This window comes from Sphaerodactylus townsendi, linkage group LG16 (assembly GCF_021028975.2).
Source record: "Sphaerodactylus townsendi isolate TG3544 linkage group LG16, MPM_Stown_v2.3, whole genome shotgun sequence".
In the NCBI taxonomy this organism is placed as follows: Eukaryota; Metazoa; Chordata; class Lepidosauria; order Squamata; family Sphaerodactylidae; genus Sphaerodactylus; species Sphaerodactylus townsendi.
Genome location: NC_059440.1, coordinates 11,719,124 through 11,740,751, shown reverse-complemented (window position 1 = coordinate 11,740,751; position 21,628 = coordinate 11,719,124). Strand labels below are relative to the sequence as shown.

Genomic DNA, 21,628 nt, shown 5'->3' with positions numbered 1-21,628 from the left:
CACGTTTGAAAGTGACCTACATAAATACTTCATCAGTATATTCCAATTTAATGGAGTTTGCTTTCAGAGAACTTTCTGTCTCAGTCACGATGCCAAAGCTCAGGTTTATGATAATGGTGAAAGCAAAAGGTTCTTGTATTTCTGTTGGGAAACAGAAGTATTGATGTTGGCATCTTCAGAGGATCGGATGACAGATCCTCTGAAGATGCCAGCCACAGATCCAGGCGAAACGTCAGGAGAAAATGCTACTGGAACATGGCCATACAACCTAGAAAACCCACAACACCCTAGTGATTCTGGCCGTGAAAGCCTTCGACAATACATCAGAGATGCTCTGTTGGTGCCAGCCAGACTTCCTTCCTAGACAGTTAACATTAAAAAAAACCCCAACTTTGTATCAGCTAGAGACAATTTACATTTAAAGCTGGGTACGCGCTACTTTAAAATCCTTTGGGCAGTGAATAAAGCTTAGCTGATAATTCAGCCATACTAGAAACTGTCCCTATTTAAAAGCCTTCTAAATGTACAATGGCAGAGAGAAGATCCTGCCCCCCCCCCACTCCCAGAAGCACCAGCTGGGATGGGAAAGAAAAAAGGAATGTCCTCACCCTACTCCAGACACTGGAAAGAGTCCTATTGTGATGCAACAAGAACATCTAGACTAAAATAACTGTAAGCGCTGGCATGTTAGCAGCGTAGAGGGCACAGTGAAGGCATACCCCCTCTAGCGTGAGTTTAATAATGCATTTTAATTGTGCATTTTAATAATGATCTTTGTTCTTCACCCAAATGTCCTCAATTTGGGTCCCCACCTCTCTTCCTAAATCTTTTAATCACAGCCAGCTCTCCTATACCAGATGTATCTGCAGTCCTTATCACTGCGCCTGCCTCAAATGACTTCAGCACAAGAGACCCACGAGAGCCCAATTCCTACAAGCAAGATGGAGTCTGTGCAAAGTGGAGGAAATTCCTACAGAAGCTGCCAAGGAAAGTAATAAGCCACATAAACGCCACACCAATTTTCTGTGTCAGTTGCTTGTAAAAACAGCCTGCGTTAACTGGGTCCAGGTAACTGACGCGCCTGAGGGACAGAGCGCCCGGTCTATTAGAGTGACAATGCGAAGATGTCAGTATGACAGCGTCAGTTAGATCACCATTCCCTGGGAGCTTTGGTGCCAGCAACACTGTCTAGATAGAACCAGAATCCACACAAAGCTGTGGCGAAAGAACTCACATCGCTCCATTGGCTAACCTCTAGAACATTCTCCCAGGATCAAACATTGGCAAAGATGCAGGTCCTGTCCAGATTAGGGGTTGACTACGAGCCCCCGCTATCAGGTTTGAGAGCCTGGGTCTTCTGGGTTCTTGCACAGCTCCTGGGAAGCCTTAACTCATCCCAAAATGATGGAGCTTGAAGAAAATCTGTGGAGGCAATTAGACCCTGCAAGGCTGCCAGCTAACGATGAAACAAGACCATCAAAACCTCTCAAAAGCAAAGGTCATTTTGTTGAATGGACCTCTGCTGTCAGCATTTCAAGCACTAAAATCCAGGTGAGGACTAAAGGCACAGGCGTATGAGGCAGAGAGAAGGCGACAGGAAAAGCCACAAGAAAACCACCGCGCAAGCCACAGGCTCGCCCTGCTTCCTTCCTCCTGTCGGCTGTCTCATGATCACTTGGCTCCTCCCAACCAATACATCCCAGCTATGCTGCACTGACTAACTATAGCTCAAGGAATTATCTTAGTCCTAACAACGGTCTCTGGAAAAAGAGAGAAGCAGCAGGCGCTTCTGCCCTGGTTAGCCATTGAAAGGGGGATGGAGGCTAGCAATCCATGGAATAGTCAAGATTTTCCAGCCGTTGATTTTCGAGCGTAGGGCATGAGTACCCACTGGCGACAGTGATTGAAATGGCCAAAGAAACAATGCGCCCAACCGCCCTAACTCATGAGGAGGCCCCCTCGGTGTGTTCCGTCACTTCTTCCACCCAGAACCTCGGGGCCTTTCATCCCTGCGTTGCGGCCGCGCATGCACGCTCCGACGCTCATTCACTGGATCCACAAGGCAAAGCTTCTCCGTCCCACGCCAGGTCCTTCTCGGCCACCATTCTGCTTGGCTGAATCTGAAAGGAAGAAACAGCGATGGAGAAGACAACAGTGACCTCTGCCGCCTTGGCTGCCCCAACGAGCGCAGAAAGGTGGATCAAAGAAGCTTTGCAAAGAAGCTGACCAGGACATTTAAGATCGTGTGGTAGCTACTCCTCAGCTCTTACGAAGAACAGTCAATAAGCCAAGTCAGGGGAGGAGGTGGGAGAGCCAGCATGGTGTAGTGGTTAAGAGCAGGTGGACTCTAACCTGGAGAACCGGGTTTGATTCCCCACTCCTCCACATGAGTGACAGACTCTTATTTAGTGAACCAGGTTTGTTTTCCCACTCCTACATTCCCTGCTGGGTGACCTAGTCACAGTTCGTTCAAAACTCTCTTAGTCCCACTTGCCTCATAAAGTGTCTGTTGTTGGGAGAGGAAGGGAAAGGAGTTTGTAAGCCCCTTTGAATTTCTGAAGAAGAAGTTTGGATTTATATCCCCCCTTTCTCTCCTGCAAGGAGGCTCAGAGGGGCTTGCCATCTCCTTGCCCTTCCCCCCACCAACAAAAAACACCCTCTGAGGTAGATGGGGCTGAGAGAGCTCCAAAGAACTGTGACTAGCCCAAGGTCACCCAGATGACATGTGTTGGAGTGCACAAGTTAATCTGGTTCACCAGATAAGCCTCCGCAGCTCAAGTGGCAGAGCGGGGAATCAAACCCGGTTCTCCAGATTAGAGTGCACCTGCTCTTAACTATTACACCATGCTGGCTCTCTCACAGGAGAGACAGGTGGGGTATAAATCCAAACTCTTCTTCTTGTTCCCAGTAGTTGGGTACCAAATAGAAGCAGCTTTGGCAGAATACAGCTACAGGTCTCCTGTCCAAGGCTACAAGTGAAGTCATATCCAGCCTGTACAGCACCTCTTACCTGGGCACTTCTAGGTCCATTTGCAGGTGCAGGACTTAAAGCCTCTCTGCCTATGCCAGGGGTGTCCAAATCTGGCCCTCCAATTGGCCACGCAGTCCATGAACATTTGGAGGGCCAGAGGTGGGCACCACTGGTCTATGGAAATCCCGTTCACCATTTGTAACCCGCTCAGTTGGAGGCACCTTCACTGAAAACCTTTGTGGAGGCAGCTCTTCTGCTCTGCCTTTGCCTGAGGAGGTCAGGAAATCGACACCCTTGCGAGGATGTAAACAGAACAGTTGTACAGCTTCCTTTCTCAGCAGGCTGTTGGCTGATTGACAGCACCCCGTGGTGGCTTTGTTTTGTTTATTTGGGATTCTCTGTTCTACGGTGAACTCTTCAGCTGATTAACATTGGTGCATAAATAAATAAAACCAAAAGGACTTTTTCAGCTACTACAGACACCTACCCACTGGTAAGCAAAAGGGCTCTTGCAGCCAACCCGTGTAGCCCCAACCCCCACCAAAAACACAGGGGCGTGATTGCAGCTGCGGGGTGTGTGTCTGTGTGTCTGTGTGTGTGTGCTGGCTGGCTTGTCTCTGGAACTGAGTTTAATTGTTCCTACTAGGAAAGATAGTCCAGGTTAACCTGATCTCATCAGATCTTCGAAGCTAAGCAGGGTAACCCCTGGTTAGTATTTGGATGGGAGACCACCAAAGCAGCCCAGTCTTACGACGCAGAGGCTGGCAGTGGCAAACCACCTCTGTTCATCTCTCGCCTTGAAAACCGTGCAGGGTCGCCATAAGTCGGATGTCTTCATGGCACTTGCAGAATAATGCACCTTCAATCCACTTTCAATGCACTTAGCAGCTGGATTTTAACGTGCGGAATAGCAGAATCCACTGTCAAACCATAGTGAAAGTGGATTAAAAGTGCATTCTTCTGCACGTGCGGAAGGGGCCTCAGCTTTGGCATCAGCCCTGACTTGTGAATGCAGCATTTGAGTGTTCAAATGCAGAGTGAAGTAGCTACCAACGCAAGGAGCCACAAAGACTTACCTGGAAGTGTGGGCTAAGGCCAACGATAGACTGCATGGTGTGGCTGTAATACCCCAGGAGGAACTCTTCTCCGTCTGTGGTGAGCCCCTCGGTGCTGAGATAAACCTGTAAAGATCAGGCAGGAGCTGGTTGGTAACAACATCAGAAAAGAATATGCCAATGCTGACTCTCCTGGCTGTTTTGCTGCTCACCTGCTTTGCATCCTCCCCAGAGGAAATTTCATTGTCCTGCACCCAGGCGTAGGCCGCATAGTCATTTGCATGCCTGAATGTCACCTGCAAGGGAGATGGTTAAAAAGTTGCCGTGAGCTTCTTGCAGTGTGGAAGGGTTTCTTGTGGGGACACTGGAAAGGGTAATTGTTTCCCACTCAAAGATGGCAAAGTAACAAGATCACTGCTATTTCCATGTTTCACGGATCTCCGTGACCCTGAGAGCCAGCGTGGTGTAAAGAGCAGGTGGATTCTAATATGGAGAACCAGGTTTGATTCCCCACTCCTCCACTTGAGAGGCTTATCTGGTGAACCAGATGTGTTTCCACACTCCTGCATTCCTGTGGGTGACCTTGGGCTAGTCACAGTTCTCTCAGAACTCTCTCAGCCCCCCCTACCTCACAAGGTGTCTGTTATGGGGAGAGGAAGGGAAAGGAGCTTGTAAGCCACCTTGAGTCTCCTTATAGGAGAGGAAGGTGGGGTATAAGTCCAAACTCTTCTTCTTCTTCTACTCTCTGTTCTCAATGCCACAGTGGCAGAACTGGAATCCAGGGCTGCTAGCTCAAAGGCCAAACCTCTGCTCGCTACACTAGTGAGTCTGCTTGAAAGCAAAAACTCTGTGCAAGACTTCCATGTACTTATTTTCTCTGCATGCCTCATTTTGTTCCTATCCCAGTTCTCTCCCCTGCCCCTCAGCTTTTCAGCCCTCAACACAAATTCAGGGCTCCACGTTAGTGCCAACTCCCCGCCCAAGCAGAGCATGGCAGGCTTTTGCCTTATGAAAGCCATCACTGCCCTCCCTTGTTCAGCCATTCTCTGATGCAGGAGCCCCACAAGCTGAACCTAAACCGGCTGTGCTTTGGGCAGTCTTTGTATCTGCCAGGCTAGCGCGGTGTAGTGGTTAAGAGCAGGTGCGCTCTAAGCTGGAGAACCGGGTTTGATTCCCTGCTCTGCCATTTGAGTGGTGAACCAGATTAGCTTGTGCACTCCAACACATGTCAGATGGGTGACCTTGGGCTAGTCACAGCTCTTCGGAGCTCTCTCAGCCCCACCCACCTTCACAGGGTGTTTGTTGTGAGGTGAGGGTGGGGGAAGGAGATTGTAAGACCTTTTGAGTTTCCTACAGAAGAGAAAGGGGGGTATAAATCCAAACTCTTCCTCTTCTTCTACCTGCAGCAGTTCTGCAAAAGGTTTGTCAGCTTCATCAGAAACTGACTTCTCCATAGCAGTTGACTGAACAAGCACCAAACTAGTGTATTCTACAGTGTGTGTGTGTTCAATGTCTCCCACACGGCCACCACACCCTACCCCTCAGCACAAGGTTACCTTGTACAGGCCAATCCAGTCCCAGGCACTGTGCGGAAGTTCAGGAAGAGCAGAGTAGCTCACAGTCACATCTTGTCCAGAGCTCCAGCTGCCCACGGGATGCAGGGTGACCAACGGGATGGACACCAGGGGTTTCAGCTAGAGTGTGCAAGGAAAAAGCCAGAAGCCTCTGTTGGCAGCACTGCCCAGTACTATACCCATGCCCACAACTCTCTGTTGCAGAGTAACAGTTCCCTGGGTGCTGCTGCTGGCAAGAAGGAAAGGGCAACCCAGTGATCCTTAATGCTGAGACAGGATAGAGAAACAACATTCTCCAGTTCCATCACAGCTTGCAAGCACCTACACAGGCAACAGGCTGTAACAAAAGGCAGCATGGAGCCCATCTGACGTGATGAGTGGACCAAGGTGACTCGAGAGCCAGCATGGTGTGGTGGTTAAGAGCAGGTGGATTCTACTCTGGAGAACCGGGTTTGATTCCCCATTCTTCCACCGAGTGGCAGAGGCTTATCTGGGGAACCAGATGTGTTTCTGCACTCCTACGTCCCTGCTGGGTGACCTTGGGTTGGTCACAGTTCTCTCTCTCAGTCTCTCAGTCTCACCTACCTCACAAGTCCCACCTCTCTCAGTCCTACCTACCTCACAAGGTGTCTGTTGTGTGGAGAGGAAGGAGCTTGTAAACCACCTTGAGTCTCCTTACAGGAGAGAAAGGTGGGGTATAAATCCAAACTCCTCCTTTTCCTCCTCCCCATAATCAGAAGAGATGGTGTTACATGGCAGAAAGCATGCTGGGAAAAAGTATGACACCTCAGCCTGCTCGGTCCTTCTCTGGCCTAAAAAGGCATGCCAGCATGGCAAGATGTTTAAGAGTGCAAAATCTGCTCCAAAATCTGCTTAATGCGCTCAAGGTGGGAAAAGAGCATTGTTATCATTAAGAGAGCCAGCATCGTGTAGTGGTTAAGAGCAGCAGACTTTAATCCAGAGAACCAGGTTTGATTTTCCACCACTCCACATGAAGCTTGTGGGGTGATCTGGGACCCGTCACGGTTCTCTCTGAACTCTCAGCCAGCTCTGAACATCTTTTGGCTCAAAATCCCTCCAGGGTTGCCCTAAGTCAGCTGCGACTTGACAGCACACAGGCACACCATTTACAGCCTATGGCAGTGATGGCGAACCTATGGCACGGGTGCCACAGATGGCACTCGGAGCCCTCTCTGTGGGCACTCGCACACACAGTTTGTCATGTGGGGGGTGGAAAATCACCCACCCACCCACATACACATCTAGGCTGGCCTGGGCCACTGAGCACAACGTGCACACACCATGGCGAGAAGGAATTGGCTGGTGGGCCTGGTGCTTGTGCTCTGGGTGGCTGCTGCTCAAGAGGGGGGGGGCACAGAGGAGGCAGAGATGCTACAGAGGCACAGAGTGGTGCACCTGGACTTGCTGGAGACTAGAGCAGGTTGGCCCCTACTCAAGCGGGTGGGGCGGAGGAAGAGGGAGCCAACTATTTTTTTCTAAACTAAAACCTCAGCATTCAGGTTAAATTGACGGGTTGGCACTTTGCGATAAATAAGTGGGGTTTGGATTGCAATTTGGGCACTCGGTCTCAAAAAGGTTCTCCACCACTGGCCTATGGGGAACAGTCCCAACCCACTCCGCCTACCTCCAGCTCAAAGGTCCCGGACACGGGCTTGTGATCGCTGATGCTGTAGCCCATGTGGCTGGCATAGCTGTTCAGAGACACAGAAACAGGCTGCTCTTCCGGCTCCTCCTCTGCTTCCGAAGAGCGAGGCAAGAGGCTCTTCACTCGCCACAAAATCCGATCTGTCCAAGCGGGCTTCCGCTTCTTCCCGCTGCAAAAAGAGAAGAAGAAAAGGGGGGCAAGGAGAACAGGCCAATTTCTTACACAGACCTTCTATCAGGCTCAGCAACAGCAACACGGGACGAAAGGCGCTGCAGCGGCAAAGCAATTAGAGGAAGTGGCTGTTGTGGGTTTTCTGGGCTGTGCAGCCGTGGTCTGGTAGTCCCCCCCCCCCCCGAAACTACCAGACTGTGGCCACACAGCCCAGAAAAACCACAACATCCAATTGATTCCAGCCGTGAAAGCCCTCAACATTACGATTACAGGAAAGTTCTAGTCATTTTGACACATATGAAGCAGATCTCTAAGGGAGGAGCGGAGAAGAGGGTTTTCATCAACTGCGAATCAACATTAAGTATTAATCATCAGAGCAGCTAGAGGGAAAAACAGCAGCTTTCCCACCCACTACAGGGGAAGTTGCTATGGGAGCGCCAGAGGTATGCAAAAGGCCACGTCACTGCCAAGTGCTTAAGGGAGAGCCGCCCGTAAATAGTGTGCTACACAACGCCTGTCATCAGGGACATCAAGAGAAGGGTTTTCCACAGAGAATTTTGGAGAGAGACTGAGAAGCAGTCCAAAGAGCAGCAGTGGCGTAGTGGTTAAGAGAAGGTGCACTCTAATCTGGAGAATCGGGTTTGATTCCCCACACTTGAGCTGTGGAGACTTATCTGGTGAACCAGATTAGCTTGTGCACTTCAACACATGCCAGCTGGGTGACATTGGACTAGTCATAGTTCTTTGGAGCTCCCTCAGCCCCATACACCTCACAAGGTGTTTGTTGGGGGGGGGGGGATGGGAACGGAGATTGTAAGCCCCCTTGAGTCTCCTTATAGGACTCTTCTTCAAAGAAGCCAAACTCTTCTTTAAAGAAGCCAGCCTGGACCACCTCCAAAAGGCGGCCAGAAAGGTGAGCCTTCTGAATTCTTATCTCCTGAAGAGTCAGCTTCCTCACTCCCTTCTCACCTGAGAGAGAAGAATTGATGGGATTTAATGCTCTTCAGAGCAAATCAACCAAGCAGGCTTTAATGCCACTTGCCCCAGGACAAGCAGAGCCCAGCTGACTCAACAACACCCCAAACACAATAAAAATCTGTGTAGAGGCTAAGTGTAAAAAGAAAGATTACAAGATTTGTATCTAAGGACAGTATAATAAAGCACTGCACATAAATATGAGTGGCCTTTTGCTGTCAGATCAGTCATGCCAACGTGTTAGAACGGGGCTGGGTTTGTAGCCTCAGAGAAAAGAGCAGCAGCGACGGCTTGGAAGCCACAGATAATCTAACAGCCTACAGTTCCAGACTTGGAACGAATTACACAGAGAGCTCCTTACTGAAACCAAATCAGTGTCTTCTGCACCCTGAAAATACAAATCAATATTAGCGCAAAACTGTCAGCGTATCCTCCATTTGGGACTCTTGAGAAGTCTGTCTTGAGTAGACTGCCTCTGCCCCTCTCTCCCCACAAGCTCCCTCCAGAGACTCCTTTCCCAGGGCAATCAAAGCACGTGCTCTGTGGGCCACCTGAAGGGGGCGCCCTTGGCTGGTGGTCTCCTCCCCACCAAGATCTCCACTCTGTCCCAGACAAGACCAGTTTTAAGCTTTGGAGGCAGAGCTCACAGCTGAATGCTGGGCTCAGCCAGGCTGCAGGAGACAGAGGGAGAAGGGTTTTCAGTGCTTCAGTCCTAGGCACTGTTTTCCATAGGTACACCCTGGGCCCCTTCTTCTTGGGCCATATGACTTCCACTTCCTAGATCCATTAGCGGCAGGTCAATGAGCTCAGTTTAACAGGTGACGTCCCAGTTCATTTACCTGGTGTCATATTCATTGGAGTAGAGGTCAAACTTGTAGGTGGGTTTGAACTGCAGAGGCCCCTCTCTGAATTCCTGAAGGAAGCCCTCTTTCTTCTTGGCCATATTTAGCTGAACAAATAAGAAAAGGCTCTTAAAGGAATGCCAAGTGGCCGGCCGAAGAAAGCCAGAAGCTGCTGGTCTCTCCCTGTTGCCACTGGGAAGTGCAGGGAGCGAACAGCCACCATAGAGGACAAGCCCAAACTGCTCCCCAGGCAGGAATCCCAAATAGATACACATGTATAATAAGGTGACACCTGGAAGGGCAGCACAAATATACGAAAAAGCTGTCATCAAGTTATGTGAAAGTATTTAGAACTGTCCAAATTAACAACAAAGGGCAGCATCTCCTGCCAAGGGAAGCCAGAAGAGGCAAGACAGTGGAAGGACAGGAACAGACACGCTTGGCATCAGAATAAGAATCAGGAGATCTCAGAGGTCATACCTGATCTTTTTCCCAAAGGAGACTAAATCTGTTCTTGTTTATGGACTCTCGGATGAAATGCAAGCCGTAGTCTTCGATCCGGAAGTTTAAATCGCCAAACCAGAAGAGAATGCTGCGGGATTGGGAGGAGATTGAAAGAACAGGGGGAAAGCTGTATGGCCGACGTGGCAAAGGTAGGTATGAATGAGGAGAGGAGTGGGATTTAGAGACAAACATTTGCAGATTTCCTAAACCCTTGAGTTCCTGATCGGCAGAACTGCTTTGCATTGCATTGTTTTGTTCACTGCCCGATCCGATGACAGGAAGCAGCACCCAAAATTAATAATAGAGCAAACTAACATTTAACAGAGCAATCAGGCTAACTGCTCAGTGGGAGGAGCAAACAGATGCTTCCTACATGGACAGAAGCACACACCCAACAAAAACAAGGTGTCTCAGAGCAGAGCTGAAGGCTTAAATTCATCAGCTTGTCCTCTGTCCCTTACAAGTCGAGAATAGAGATGTGAAGGCTGGTGGGAGGCCTTCAAAAAATATTTCCCCTCCCTCTTTTTCCCCTGACAATTTTTCAGTTTTTCCAGTGGAAAAATCAGACACTTTGGGAAGCACCGAAAAAGCTCCTATGATTAAAAAAAAAATAGAATGAGTGATACGCTTTTAAAAACACGTTTGGGACGTGCACTACAACGACATTTGTGCAAAGTAATTACAGCGTTATATAATGACAAGCAAAAGGACTTCCTTTTCCCCTTGCAGCCAAGACGGTTGAACGAGCCAAGCTCTTCCCCTGGGATTAAAGGTGGCAGAGCATGCCTGGGCCGAACGTCACAGCCACTCACTCATGATCCAGGACGCCAGGGACCGTCTCGCCTTCGAACTGCTGCATTTCCAGAATGTGCTCAAAGTCATCCAGCCGTTGCTCTGCATTCTCCATGTGTGCCGGCAAGTGGCAGTTCACAAAACAGACCATGTGCCCGTAAAGAGACATACGAGTGGAGACCGCCCCCTTATTTCCCTGGAAGACATTAGAGACATAAGAAGATAAGAACAAGCCAGCTGGATCAGACCAAAGTCCATCTAGTCCAGCTCTCTGCTACTCGCAGTGGCCCACCAGGTGCCTTTGGGAGCTCACATGTAGGATGTGAACGCAATGGCCTTCTGCGGCTGTTGCTCCCGATCACCTGGTCTGCTAAGGCATTTGCAATCTCACTGACCAAGGCCACAATCAGATCGATTCACACTTCAGTAACACACGGCTATTTAATTTATTTATTAATTGCTACTGAGTTTTAATGGCTTAATTTTATGTTGTATTATTTGCTGTTGGGAACAGCCATGTTGGGAGCCGCCTCGAGCCCTTCGAGGATGAGGCGGCCTACAAATTAATTAATTAATATATTATATATATATGGGAGGGGGCTTATTTTTGTTTACAGATTCAGTATACAGTCAACACCCACCAGCAGCCAATACATTTACCAGGAAGTATGAAGACTAAAGCAGGGTTTCTAAAAAAACCCTTCCCATGTTGATGGGGGACATTCATCCTAACATGAAATCACTGCATTTTTGTATTGTCGAAGGCATTCACGGCTGGAATCACTGAGGTGTTGTTGGGTTTCTGGGCTGTATCCTTCAGAGGATCCTCTGAAGATGCCAGGCAATGATGCAGGCAAAAGGTTAGGAGAAAATGCCACGGAACACGGCCATAGAGCCCGGAAACCCCACAACACCCCAGTGCATTTTTATTTTTCAACAAGGAAACTAGATACTTAGACTACAGGGTATGTAAGTGAGATGGAGTTGAGTGAGGGCAATCAAGGCTGACTCAGCTTTCCCTCCTTCCAAGTCAGTAAAATGAGTACCTAGCTTGCTGGGGGTATAGGCAACTGGGGAAGGCAATGGCAAACCACTCCATAAAAAAATATTGTTTGCCTAGCAAACATTGTGATGTGACATCACCTCATGGGTCAGTAATGACCTGGGGCTCACACAGGGGACTATTTTTTTACCTGTAAGTGAGGTGGAATGAGAATTGGTGGAAGGACTACAAACCGTTTGAGATGTGCAAACAACACGTTACTGGCAGAAAATACTGAATTGAACAACTACTAACAAAGGTGAACGCAGAAAGTGCCAAAGTGAGATCGTAGCTGAATATCACAAAGACAACATAATGACTACTAAGGCATTACACAACGGGTTGACCATGAAGAAATTCACCTTGTTAAACATTTTTAACCAGAAAAAAATTGCAACAAAAAAATCAGAAGAAGATTGAGACCCGAAAAGGCAGACATGAAGGAACTAGAAAAGATCTTTGATCATAAAATCATAGAGTTAGAAGAGACCCCAAGAGCCATCAAGTCCAATCCCCTGCAATGAAGGAACACACAATCAAAGCACTCCTGTCAGACGGCCACCAAGCCTCTCTTTAAAATCCTCCAAAGAAGGAGACTCCATCACACTCCGAGGTAGAGCATTCCACTGTCGAGCAGCCCTTACTGTCAGGAAGTTTTTCCTGATGTTGAGGTGGAATCTCTTTTCCTTCACCTGGAACCCATTATTCTTGGTCCTCGTCTCTGGAGCAGCAGAAAACAAGCTTGCTCCCTCACCAACATGACATCCCTTCAAATATCTAAACCTGGCTATCATGTCACTTCTTAACCTTCTCTTCAGCAAACTGAACGTACCCAGCTCCCTAAGTCTCTCTTCTTGGGAAGGATTCCAGACCTTTTACCATTTTGGTTGCCCTCCTCTGGACCCGTTCCAGCTTGTCAATATCCTTTTTGAATTGCGGTGCCCAGAACTGTAAACAATACTTTAAATGTAAGGAAGTATCACTTGCAATCTAGATTGAGATAATTCATATTACTATGTACGGAAGTGAAAGTCGGACAATGAAGAAAGCTGATTAATTGGAAATGGACTGTCGGATGAGAATTTTATAGATACCAGGGACCATCAAAAAGACAAATAAGGAAGCTCTCGATCAAGCCAAGCCTGAACTTTCCCTAGAATCTGAAAAGACGAAACTGAGGTTACCATAATTTGGCACATTATAAGAGTCACTGGAAAAAAAGACAAAAAAATTCTAGGAAAAGTTGGAGGAAAAGAGAAAGACCCAGCACAAGATGGACTGACTCAATAAAGGAAGCCACAACCTTCAATTTGCAGGGCATGAGCAAAGCGGGTAATTATAGGATATTTCAGAGGTCATTAATTCATACGGCTGCCACAAGTGAGCAGTGATTTGGCAACGTATCACACACACACACACATCTGTTTCACAACAAGAAGCAGGTCTGCAAGTGTAACCCCTATGCCCAGAATGGGTTGGCCCAGAATGGGTTGACCCAGTAAGGGGGTGGAGACTCGGAGCAGCAGAGAGGCTGCAAGAGCTCTTTTGCAGAAGAAGCAAGGCTACCAGACTCGGACCTTGATTTCTATAAGCCCTTAACACCTTGTTAAGGTAATTTCAATATTGTTGGGAGCTACTGGGAAGGTAGTTGTTGTTTTGCTGTGTTGTAAATGTTGGAGTTTATTGTTTCAGGGTTTTCTTTTGTGGTTGTAATGGGTGAGAGTTCTCCTGGAAACCTTCATCATGTTGCAACCTGTTCATCAAGCCCTTGGAGTCTTCAGGAGCCAGCCAACTTGCAAGAAGAAATTGGACTTGGCAATATCAGTAGACTGTAAATAGAAGGACTTGAAATGCAACCTGAACAGGACCTTGAATTGTAACGTTAAATGTTGATGTTTAATGTTAATTGTAAAGAGAAGTAAACCATATTGTTGTTTAAAAATTTGGTTCTTTGCAACTCATTCCAGGTTCTGCCCCACAGAACCCACAGAAGGAGGTTACACAAGCACTTGGGAACAGGCCAACCTTGCTGTAAGCGGAAAAGCCCGCGCTGTAGGATTCACATACCTTTCTCTGAACCGGATGTGCAAAACCCTTTAGGTACAATTCTGCACTGCCACACAGAGGAAAGGCTGAAGAACTTGTAAATGTGTATCTTACTGTCTGAGGAACTAGACTTGAGCAGGGCTCTTGAGAGACAGGCTAGTGACTTTTCTAAATACCCAAGCGAGTTCTTGATCTTGGCATTTTCATAGTAACTGGACACATAAACAGTCAACGTAAACATCCCAGATGGAAAAAACCCAAAATGCTTAAGACAGCTCACCCAATATCTGTACAGGCCTGTGCGAGTAAACTGGCTTTGAATTTCCCTTATGAAGGGGATATGGGCATGCTTTGCAAAGATCAGGAGGAGGAGGCCTTGCATTCGGATAGAAGAGACCTGCAAAAATAAAACAAAACAACAGAGAAGCTATCCTGGAAGAAAGCCGATTCTCTTTCTACCTGTAGAACACCTGGAAACTGAAGGGAAGATTTATAGTTCAAAGCAAACTCAGATCCCCAAAATCTTGGAAACCGTGCATGTCACGAGGCTTCTCACAGTTACCTTGATGTAGCTCAAAGGAGACAGAATCCTTTCGAAGAAAATACTCCAGGGATCATCAAAAGCCATGTCAGACAGGAAATTCACAATCTTGGAGTTCACTTCCTGTAAACTGAAACCACCACGGTGACCCACATATTCTTTCCATGTCATAAGGATAAAAACCATCCAACATTATTAGGCAGTCCTGAATGCATCAATAGCCACGTGCATTCTTTCCCGCCTGTTTTACCAACTAAAACAGACCCCAACAAATTAATAGCTACAGCAAGCCCCAAATGGGAGGGATGATATGGGACATTACCACAAGGTGGCAGAATTCAGCAACTGTAGAATGTAGCATGACCCACACAGAATTTGCGGGTACAAATGAACACCCTCATAATCTTTCTGGGGACCAGCGCAATGCTGTATGGCAACTTTCTTTTTAATCCCCCTCATCCATGTCGCAGCAGTCCCTGAAGCTCCTTAATCTGCAGAGCCAGCGTGGTGTAGTGGTTAAGAGCAGGTGGATTCTAATCTGGAGAACCAGGTTTGATTCCCCACTTCTCCACCTGAGTGGCAGAGGCTTATCTGGTGAACCAGATGTGTTTCTGCACTCCTACATTCCTGCTGGATGACCTTTGGCTAGTCACAATTCTCTCTCAGGCCTACCAGGTGTCTGTTGTGGGGAGGGGAAGGAAACTGAGTTTGTAAGCCAGCTTGAGTCTCCTTACGGGAGAGAAAGGTGGCGTATAAATCTAAACTCACCTTCTTCTACACAGAAGCCTGGAAGATTTTTGCAGGCATTTATCCACACAGTGAAGTGCAGTCTCTAGCCTCACTGTCACAGGTGGTGCCAGCTCTCTGGGCACCCCACAAAACTTGCCAAGAGAACTGGTAATGGAAGCACCGCATCTTATCCCTCCGTACTTACCCAACAACGTATATATCCACAGCCAGGCCTTGCAAGCTGAGCTGAAGTAAAGAGGTAACATCAGGAGGTGGAGAAGCTGTGCCCACATTCCAGGTTATCAAGTGCAACCTTCCAAAAAACAAGAAAACCAGCCGACAGTGATGCTCGAACGCAAACATGGATGCAACGACCACACCCTCGCCCACCCACACACCTTGGTATGTAGAGATATCAGCAGTCCGCAGCTGTAATCCTGCCCTAGAACCATACTATGCAGCAAAGGCAGCCAGCCATCTATGGAAAGCACCCTGATATTGTAGCCTGTTTTTCCCCAACTCAGAAATACTTCACCTAAGGTCCCTTCCACACAGCACAGGTAGAGTTGGTTGCAGTTGTGATAAATTAACCCGCTCTCCTGTTTTCACGTTCATGTGCCTCCGTGTAGGCAGCGAATGGGATCAGTGGAAACAATGTAGGTTGCTGGGAGGCACATTTTTTTCTGTTTTGCTTACCTCCCTCTGCTGCATAGCTACACGGGCAGGAAGGCATGGTGACACAACCCGCAACCACGCTGACATCCCGCAATGGCACGAGACATCGCTGTGACCCTGCGTGGCCATGCAGCTGCAAGGCGGGGAATGTAAGAAAAAGGGAAGCGCGGCCAATTAAAGTGCTTCCTGGCCGGCCAGCCATTTGCTCGCAAGCAGCTACAACCTTGGTTAAAACAAAAGAATTGCGGATAGTGCGATTCTCCAAAAAATGTTTCTGGGCACTTAACATGGGGAAGTCTCGCTTTAGGGGTGGATCTGTGTGAAGTCCCCTCCCGAAACGGGTTTTGTCCCATCCTCATTTATTGGCCCTTGCGAAAGGGGCCCTATTGTGCCCAAGTCTTCCTCCAGGATTATCTGAACTGACATCCTCCACACTGACCATGAAAACCATGTTATTTGTTGCTGCAGGTGAAGGTATCTGTTGGCAGTATTATTCATGCTGACTGGACAGTGATGGAAATGGGGTTAGCTTTCCAAAGTGGGACAGCATGATGGATGGCAAGTCCCAAAATGCCTTTCTGTAGTCCACATGGCCACACACACACCTCCACACACACACCAGGGGATTCAGACCCAGAAAAGCTCTCAGCCACATTCCTCCAGGAATCTCATGCGAGTTTTCCCTTGTTCAAAATTAAGTTACACAAACAGAAGGCTAAAACTATGGCCTGGCTGAAAGACAACTCCACACCCGGGAAAATGCACCCTTTGTTGCATGGTATAAGCGCTTGATCGGCGTCATATGGACAAGTACCGAATTTTCCAAGGTTTAACACCATTAAAGCCCCACGATTTCAGAAAAGCTGCTGTGGATTGAGTCCAGTCACATGTTTCTCCTAGCACGCTGCAGACTCTTAATCTCTGGTTTTGTGTTGCATTCCTGGAGAGAGACTGCCAAGAGACCTTTTGCTACTTCTAAGCACCCAAAACGGACAAGCGGCCATTCATAAACTTGTGCATTTGACAATCCAGTTCCGGATTAGGGGTTTGCACTGGGCTGAAGCTCTTGTTACAGATGTCTGTAACAACTGAAAATTAGCACAGATTAGTTTTTACTGTTGTCGGCGAGAAGTCTTGGAGGGTGCCGCTGTGCGCAACTTGGTCTTCCGTATGTGTTCCCCAGGCCTGAGCAGAAGTTTTTTCCAGGGGTCGTTCTTTAAGCAGAGGCGTATCTAGGCAAGCTGGAGCCCGTGAGCAAAACCTGAGTTTGGTGCCCCCCCATGGGCGGTCACCCTCCAGAGTGTGTGGGGCTTAGACATTTTGGCACCCCAACCTGACTGAAAATTGATGTGCCCGAGGGCAAGTGCCCTTCCTTGTCCATAGGCAGATACTCCACCGTCTTTTAGAACGCCACTACTGAATGCAGCTGCTGGGAACCATCTCTTGGCTTCTAAAGATGGGCTCAGTCTGGCGGGACTTAGCAACATTACAGCCATAGAGCTATGCAACATCTAAGCAGCCACACATGCCTCTCTGCTTCTGAAGATCCCAGAAGGAAGGCGCAGGTCTCAGGCAGCACAACAGTAACTAACCCCCCCCCCCCCCCCCCCACTCGACTGGCAATCACTATTATGGCTAAAAATGCTCTGGGCAGCCTCCAAAAGTGGAGCCATCTGGGAAAGTTGCCCTCCACATGGACAAGATCTGGAGATTTCCTTCCTTCACTGAGGTGGGCATTTATAGTCACCAGCCATTATCAACTATGTTTTCATCCCACTTTCTCCAAGACCTTTAGGAAGGCTGGTTGCCTGGTCCTGCTCCCCTGTACTTCATCCTCGCAACCATCTTGTGAGGTAGGTTCAAAACACTAGCGTAGACAAAAAGTATGACTCTTCCCCGTTTGGCCATGAAGCTGGGCGAGTGGCCCCTAAGTCATTAGTTCTCAGTCTAACACAGCTCAACTGACAGTCACCGTTCCTACTAAAAATAGGCACCCTCCCACTAGGCAAAACTGTCCTCCACATGGCTAAGATCTGGGCCCCTTCTTTCCTTCTCCCTGGCGGGCATTTGTATTCATCAGCCTGTATCAATAATGGTATTCCCACACACACCCTTTCTCCAGCACCCCACACTTCATCCTCACAACCACCTTGTGAGGTAGGCTCCCAAAGTCGGCGTGGATAAAAGGTTCGCCCCTTCCCCGTTCTGCTGCGAATCCTGTTCACAGGTAGAGACGGTGTTCAGCCTCGCCGCCTGGCAAGTTCTTGCGATTCAGATTCGTGGGCACTGCTCGGAGCTCCCGGGCGCAAGAACAGGAAAGGAGCATCCTGGGCAGGCGGCGAGGCTGCGCACCATCTCTATGTTCAAGAGGAGATCCCAGGCCTGTGAGCACTGAACAACACTGCCCCCGTTCGTGGTAAGAGGCACAGCTGGAGGCCCCCCAAACAGCGCCCGGGGGCGGCTGCCCACTTCAAGACCGCAGCCAGAGTCCCTCCCCCGGGCCCATTTCATCCTCACGACCACTCGCAAGAGAGCCAAGCTAAAGCGGGCGGGGGTTCCCAGCAACAGCTGGCCCTCTGGACGCCCTCAGAGGCTCGCTTGCTTTGTAGCAAGTCGAGCCCAACCACCCCCACCCCCCGGCTTCGGAGAGCGCATGCGGGAGCTTCCTCCCCCTCACCTCAGGCGCTTCCGCCTGGCCGGCGACGCGGCTCCCGCTTCCGGTTCCATCCCCGGGCCGGCGGCGGCGAAGCGAAGACTGAGAAGACCCGCCGCCCGCGACAGTCTCTCCGGCCTGTCAGGCAGTGGGCTCACGTGACTCTCGCGACCTACCAGAGGCCGAACCGAGGAAGCGCGGCCCGGGATTGGCTGAGGCACAGACTCCGCCCACCCGAGCCTGTCTATTTTATGAGAAGGGATTAATTGGCTGAGGCGCGCACTCCGCCCCCCCTCCAGCAAGTCAACTCGAGGTGGGACGAGAGCGCATGCGCAATCGAGAAACAGCGACACTCCGGGAAAGTTGGCTTTGGGGTGCGCTCCTGGCTGCGCCCTCCCGCTCGGAACTCGAACTCGCTCCCTGGCCGCCCCCAGCGCACACAACAACCCCCCCCCCGGCCCACAAATCGAGGCAGACGTCAAGCTGCTTCCTCTATGATTTTATTGGAGTGGCTTCCAATAGGCCAGTATTGGAAGGTCAGGAGACAGAAAGGCACAAACTCACATGAAAAAAAACAAGGAGCTCAGCTAATCAAGGCGACAAAGGATATGCATTTTCAGAACCAAACCCCCTGGGGCCCTCCTCTCCCTCGCCCCAGAGCTACAGAGGCGGAAGCAGAGAGAGGGGCGCAGAACCCACTCTCCCTTCCCAGCAGCTCTGGGGGTTCTGGATTATGAAGCCGATGCAAAACATTATACAGCGCTTGAGCAGCAGCAGGAGCTGGAGGGTGGGGTGGGGTGGGGGGCAGGGGGAAGAGAAGGGCTCAGTTGCAGCTCAGAGGGGAAGGACTCCACAGAAGTTCTTTGCATTCTTCTGGCTCTTACTGCGGAACACAGCAAAGCTTTGTGTTCTAATAAGAGCTTGCACCTTCCTGCCCAGAATCTTTCTGGATTCCTCTTTCCCCCATTCTACTTCCTTTGAAATGTCACAGCCTGTTTCCATGGAGACGGTGTCACCAGAAAGCAAGCCCCTGTTTTGTAAGCACCGCCCGTGAAAACAGCTTCAGGCGTTCAGAATCCTCTTACAATTCATTAGTCAATAAATATATATAATATATACTTTGTTTTATTTGTATTAATCCCCAGGTTTTTTTATTTCAATATCTTACATGCTCTACAAGATTACCCTGCTGGCTTGCTTGCCGGGAGGAAAAGGATAAAGGAGCACCTTGCTTGTTCTGGGACCAAAACAGCTTTGCCTTGACTGCAGGGCTTCTCTTTAGGAAAAACAAAACAGAACAGTCACCTAAAACTCAACTTTGAAAAAAGAAAACTATATAGATAGCCCTGCATGGTAATTCAGAAAGCAACTGCTGAAAAACTTGCTTATTGCACTTGGTCATCAGTAAGGCAAAAGAACGGACAAACAGGGATAAAAACTGCTTCCTCAGAAGCAGGGCCCCCCTCCCCTCTTCAGAAGCAGAGATGCAAAGATTTAACCTACATACGAACCAAGTCCTTCTCTCCTACTAATTTACCAAAGCACATCTCTGGGCTTCTTAGAATCCCCGGCATATGGAACCAGCGGCAGACAGCCGTGGGGGTGGGAATTATTCTCTTCCAGATGCAGCTTGCTTTGGAGAGAAAGGAGGCCTGCTTGCAAAGTTGCTGCCTCGCAGGAAGCCGCGGAGACCCAGCTAGTCGTGCCAACAGAGTTCCTTCAATTCTGCTCATGTGATTGTCCAAAATAAACACAAAGAGGAGGAGGAGTCTGGTCTTCAGGCGGCCTACTCTTCCAGCAGCAAAGGGCTTGGCCATCTTATAAGTAGGGCCTGTGATTTTTTTTATTTAAAAAAAATTATTCGCTTATATTTTACACTCCGCAAAGGCAAATGAATCTCCTTCCACAAAAATCTCTCAGGGCCAGCGCTCTTACTGCTTTAAAGCAGCAGGGCACGAGGAGCCTGAGCAGGACCTGAATTTAAAAGAACTGAATTTGGCTTACACAATTTCTCGTGGTCCAATGGAAATCCATTTCCCTTATCAACTGAAATAGGGGACTAAAAAGCAAAAGTTTTCGCCACTATCTTGGGGAGGGGCAATTCATTCTGCTTTTAAAGCTCATAACCCCCAAAGCAGCAAACGTGGCCTCCAAAACGACATGACTGAGCGCTCATTAGACTAGAGGCAAGCAGTAAAGGACACCCCTCCCCAGCGTTTAAAGACCTCTTGTGGCAGCAACAACTCCTGTCCCTGGACAACAAGAACCCTGCACATCATTCTAGAATCCTACGGAACTGCAATCATTGCAACTCTAATACTGAGTTCCCCTCTCCGTGAATGACTGAAGGAAGATGAAGAGCTGGAGAGAAACAAAAAGGCAGCAGAATTTATCCCAGTGCTTCAAAGGAAATGATATGTACGCATAGGAATCTAAATCACGTCACAAAACTATTTTCAGCTAAAAATGTCACGTAAAAATCAAAGAGGGCCACATAGAAACTGGTCTGGACATTGCAGAAGAAGGTGGCGTCACAGGCGCAGCTGTCCCCGCGGAGCGGCCTCCTTCCCAGGAGCCAGTGCTGGAGTGCTCAGGACCGGACAACTGTCTATTTGCTCACAATATTAAAGGGGCAACTAGAGTTAGCTAGGGGAGGTTGGAAGTTGCCTGCTGACTGGATAGAGGACAACTTGATCCAGAGATGGTCCATTGGTCAAGAAGATAGAATTCTTGGGCCTTCCTGCTGACATTTGCAACTGGGGAGAAAGGGAAAAAAGAAAGGTTAAGTGACGGGTTCGTGTCTCCAAGGCAATAGCAAATCTTACGTCTTCAATACAGTTATATGCCACCTCTTCAATGACCAGCTCACAAAATTAAAGAAAGCCACAAAACACACAGACAAGGAAATTAAACACCATTTAAGAACAGCCAATAAAAATACATAACCATAAAAGGACATACAATGCAGACAAAGAAAACATTTGGCAACCTAAATAATCCTTATAAATTCTCAAGCTAGAAGCGGATTGTAACAGCTAATAAGATCAGTCCCCTAGTTAAAAGCCTGTATAAAAACAAATGTTCTGGACTCATGACTCATAGCTAGGCAACTGGTAAAACTCAGGGGGGACAACATTCCACAGCAGAGGTGCCCCCGATTGAAAATAAACAAGTCTCTGGTTGCCACCCACCCAGCTTCTGCAGGCAAGGACACAGATCAGGGCTTGCAAGTAGGATCTCCACTGGTGAGCTGGACAGCATAAAACAGGAGGTAGCCCTTGAAACATTTCTATAATCTATAAAACCATAGCAACCAGCTAGGAAGAAGAAAAAGTCTGAATGTATATCCCACCTTTCTCTCCTGTAAGGAGACTCAAGGTGGCTCACAAACT

At 48.7% G+C, this 21,628-nt stretch overlaps 2 protein-coding genes across 6 annotated transcripts in view; both read right to left on the bottom strand.

The window, feature by feature from the left end:
• Positions 1-230: 230 nt before the first annotated feature.
• INPP5K (inositol polyphosphate-5-phosphatase K) lies at positions 231-18,388 on the bottom strand. Of its 5 annotated transcripts, none has more exons than XM_048518673.1 (13): positions 18,261-18,388; positions 15,114-15,221; positions 14,201-14,309; positions 13,919-14,035; positions 10,571-10,746; positions 9,735-9,885; positions 9,252-9,361; positions 8,774-8,800; positions 7,246-7,435; positions 5,583-5,720; positions 4,239-4,322; positions 4,048-4,152; positions 231-2,120 (listed from the first exon to the last, which is right to left on the bottom strand). In XM_048518673.1, exons 1-13 carry the CDS (start codon positions 18,308-18,310, stop codon positions 2,043-2,045), a joined length of 1,443 nt encoding a protein of 480 aa, XP_048374630.1. In that variant the 5' UTR covers positions 18,311-18,388; the 3' UTR covers positions 231-2,042. The 5 variants fall into 5 exon arrangements, with proteins under 5 accessions (XP_048374630.1, XP_048374632.1, XP_048374631.1 ...); XM_048518675.1 differs by having other exon boundaries at positions 9,735-9,846; XM_048518674.1 differs by lacking the exon at positions 8,774-8,800.
• A 332-nt stretch (positions 18,389-18,720) lies between these two features.
• The window catches only part of PITPNA (phosphatidylinositol transfer protein alpha), a 37,768-nt gene continuing 34,860 nt past the window's right edge, over positions 18,721-21,628 (bottom strand). The window contains exon 12 of the mRNA XM_048518678.1: positions 18,721-20,992. The gene's annotated coding sequence lies outside the window, so the exon portion shown is untranslated. The remainder of the gene's footprint in view (positions 20,993-21,628) is intronic.

Excerpts from the sequence above, each read along its gene's own strand:
- INPP5K (XM_048518673.1), bottom strand. The coding sequence starts at position 18,310 with ATGGAACCGGAAGCGGGAGCCGCGTCGCCGGCCAGGCGGAAGCGCCTG. Across the intron at positions 8,801-9,251 it reads TCCAATGAATATGACACCAG|GGTGCAGAAGACACTGATTT; the intron begins GTAAATGAACTG and ends TTGTATTTTCAG. Across the intron at positions 5,721-7,245 it reads CCGGGACCTTTGAGCTGGAG|CTGAAACCCCTGGTGTCCAT; the intron begins GTAGGCGGAGTG and ends TGCACACTCTAG.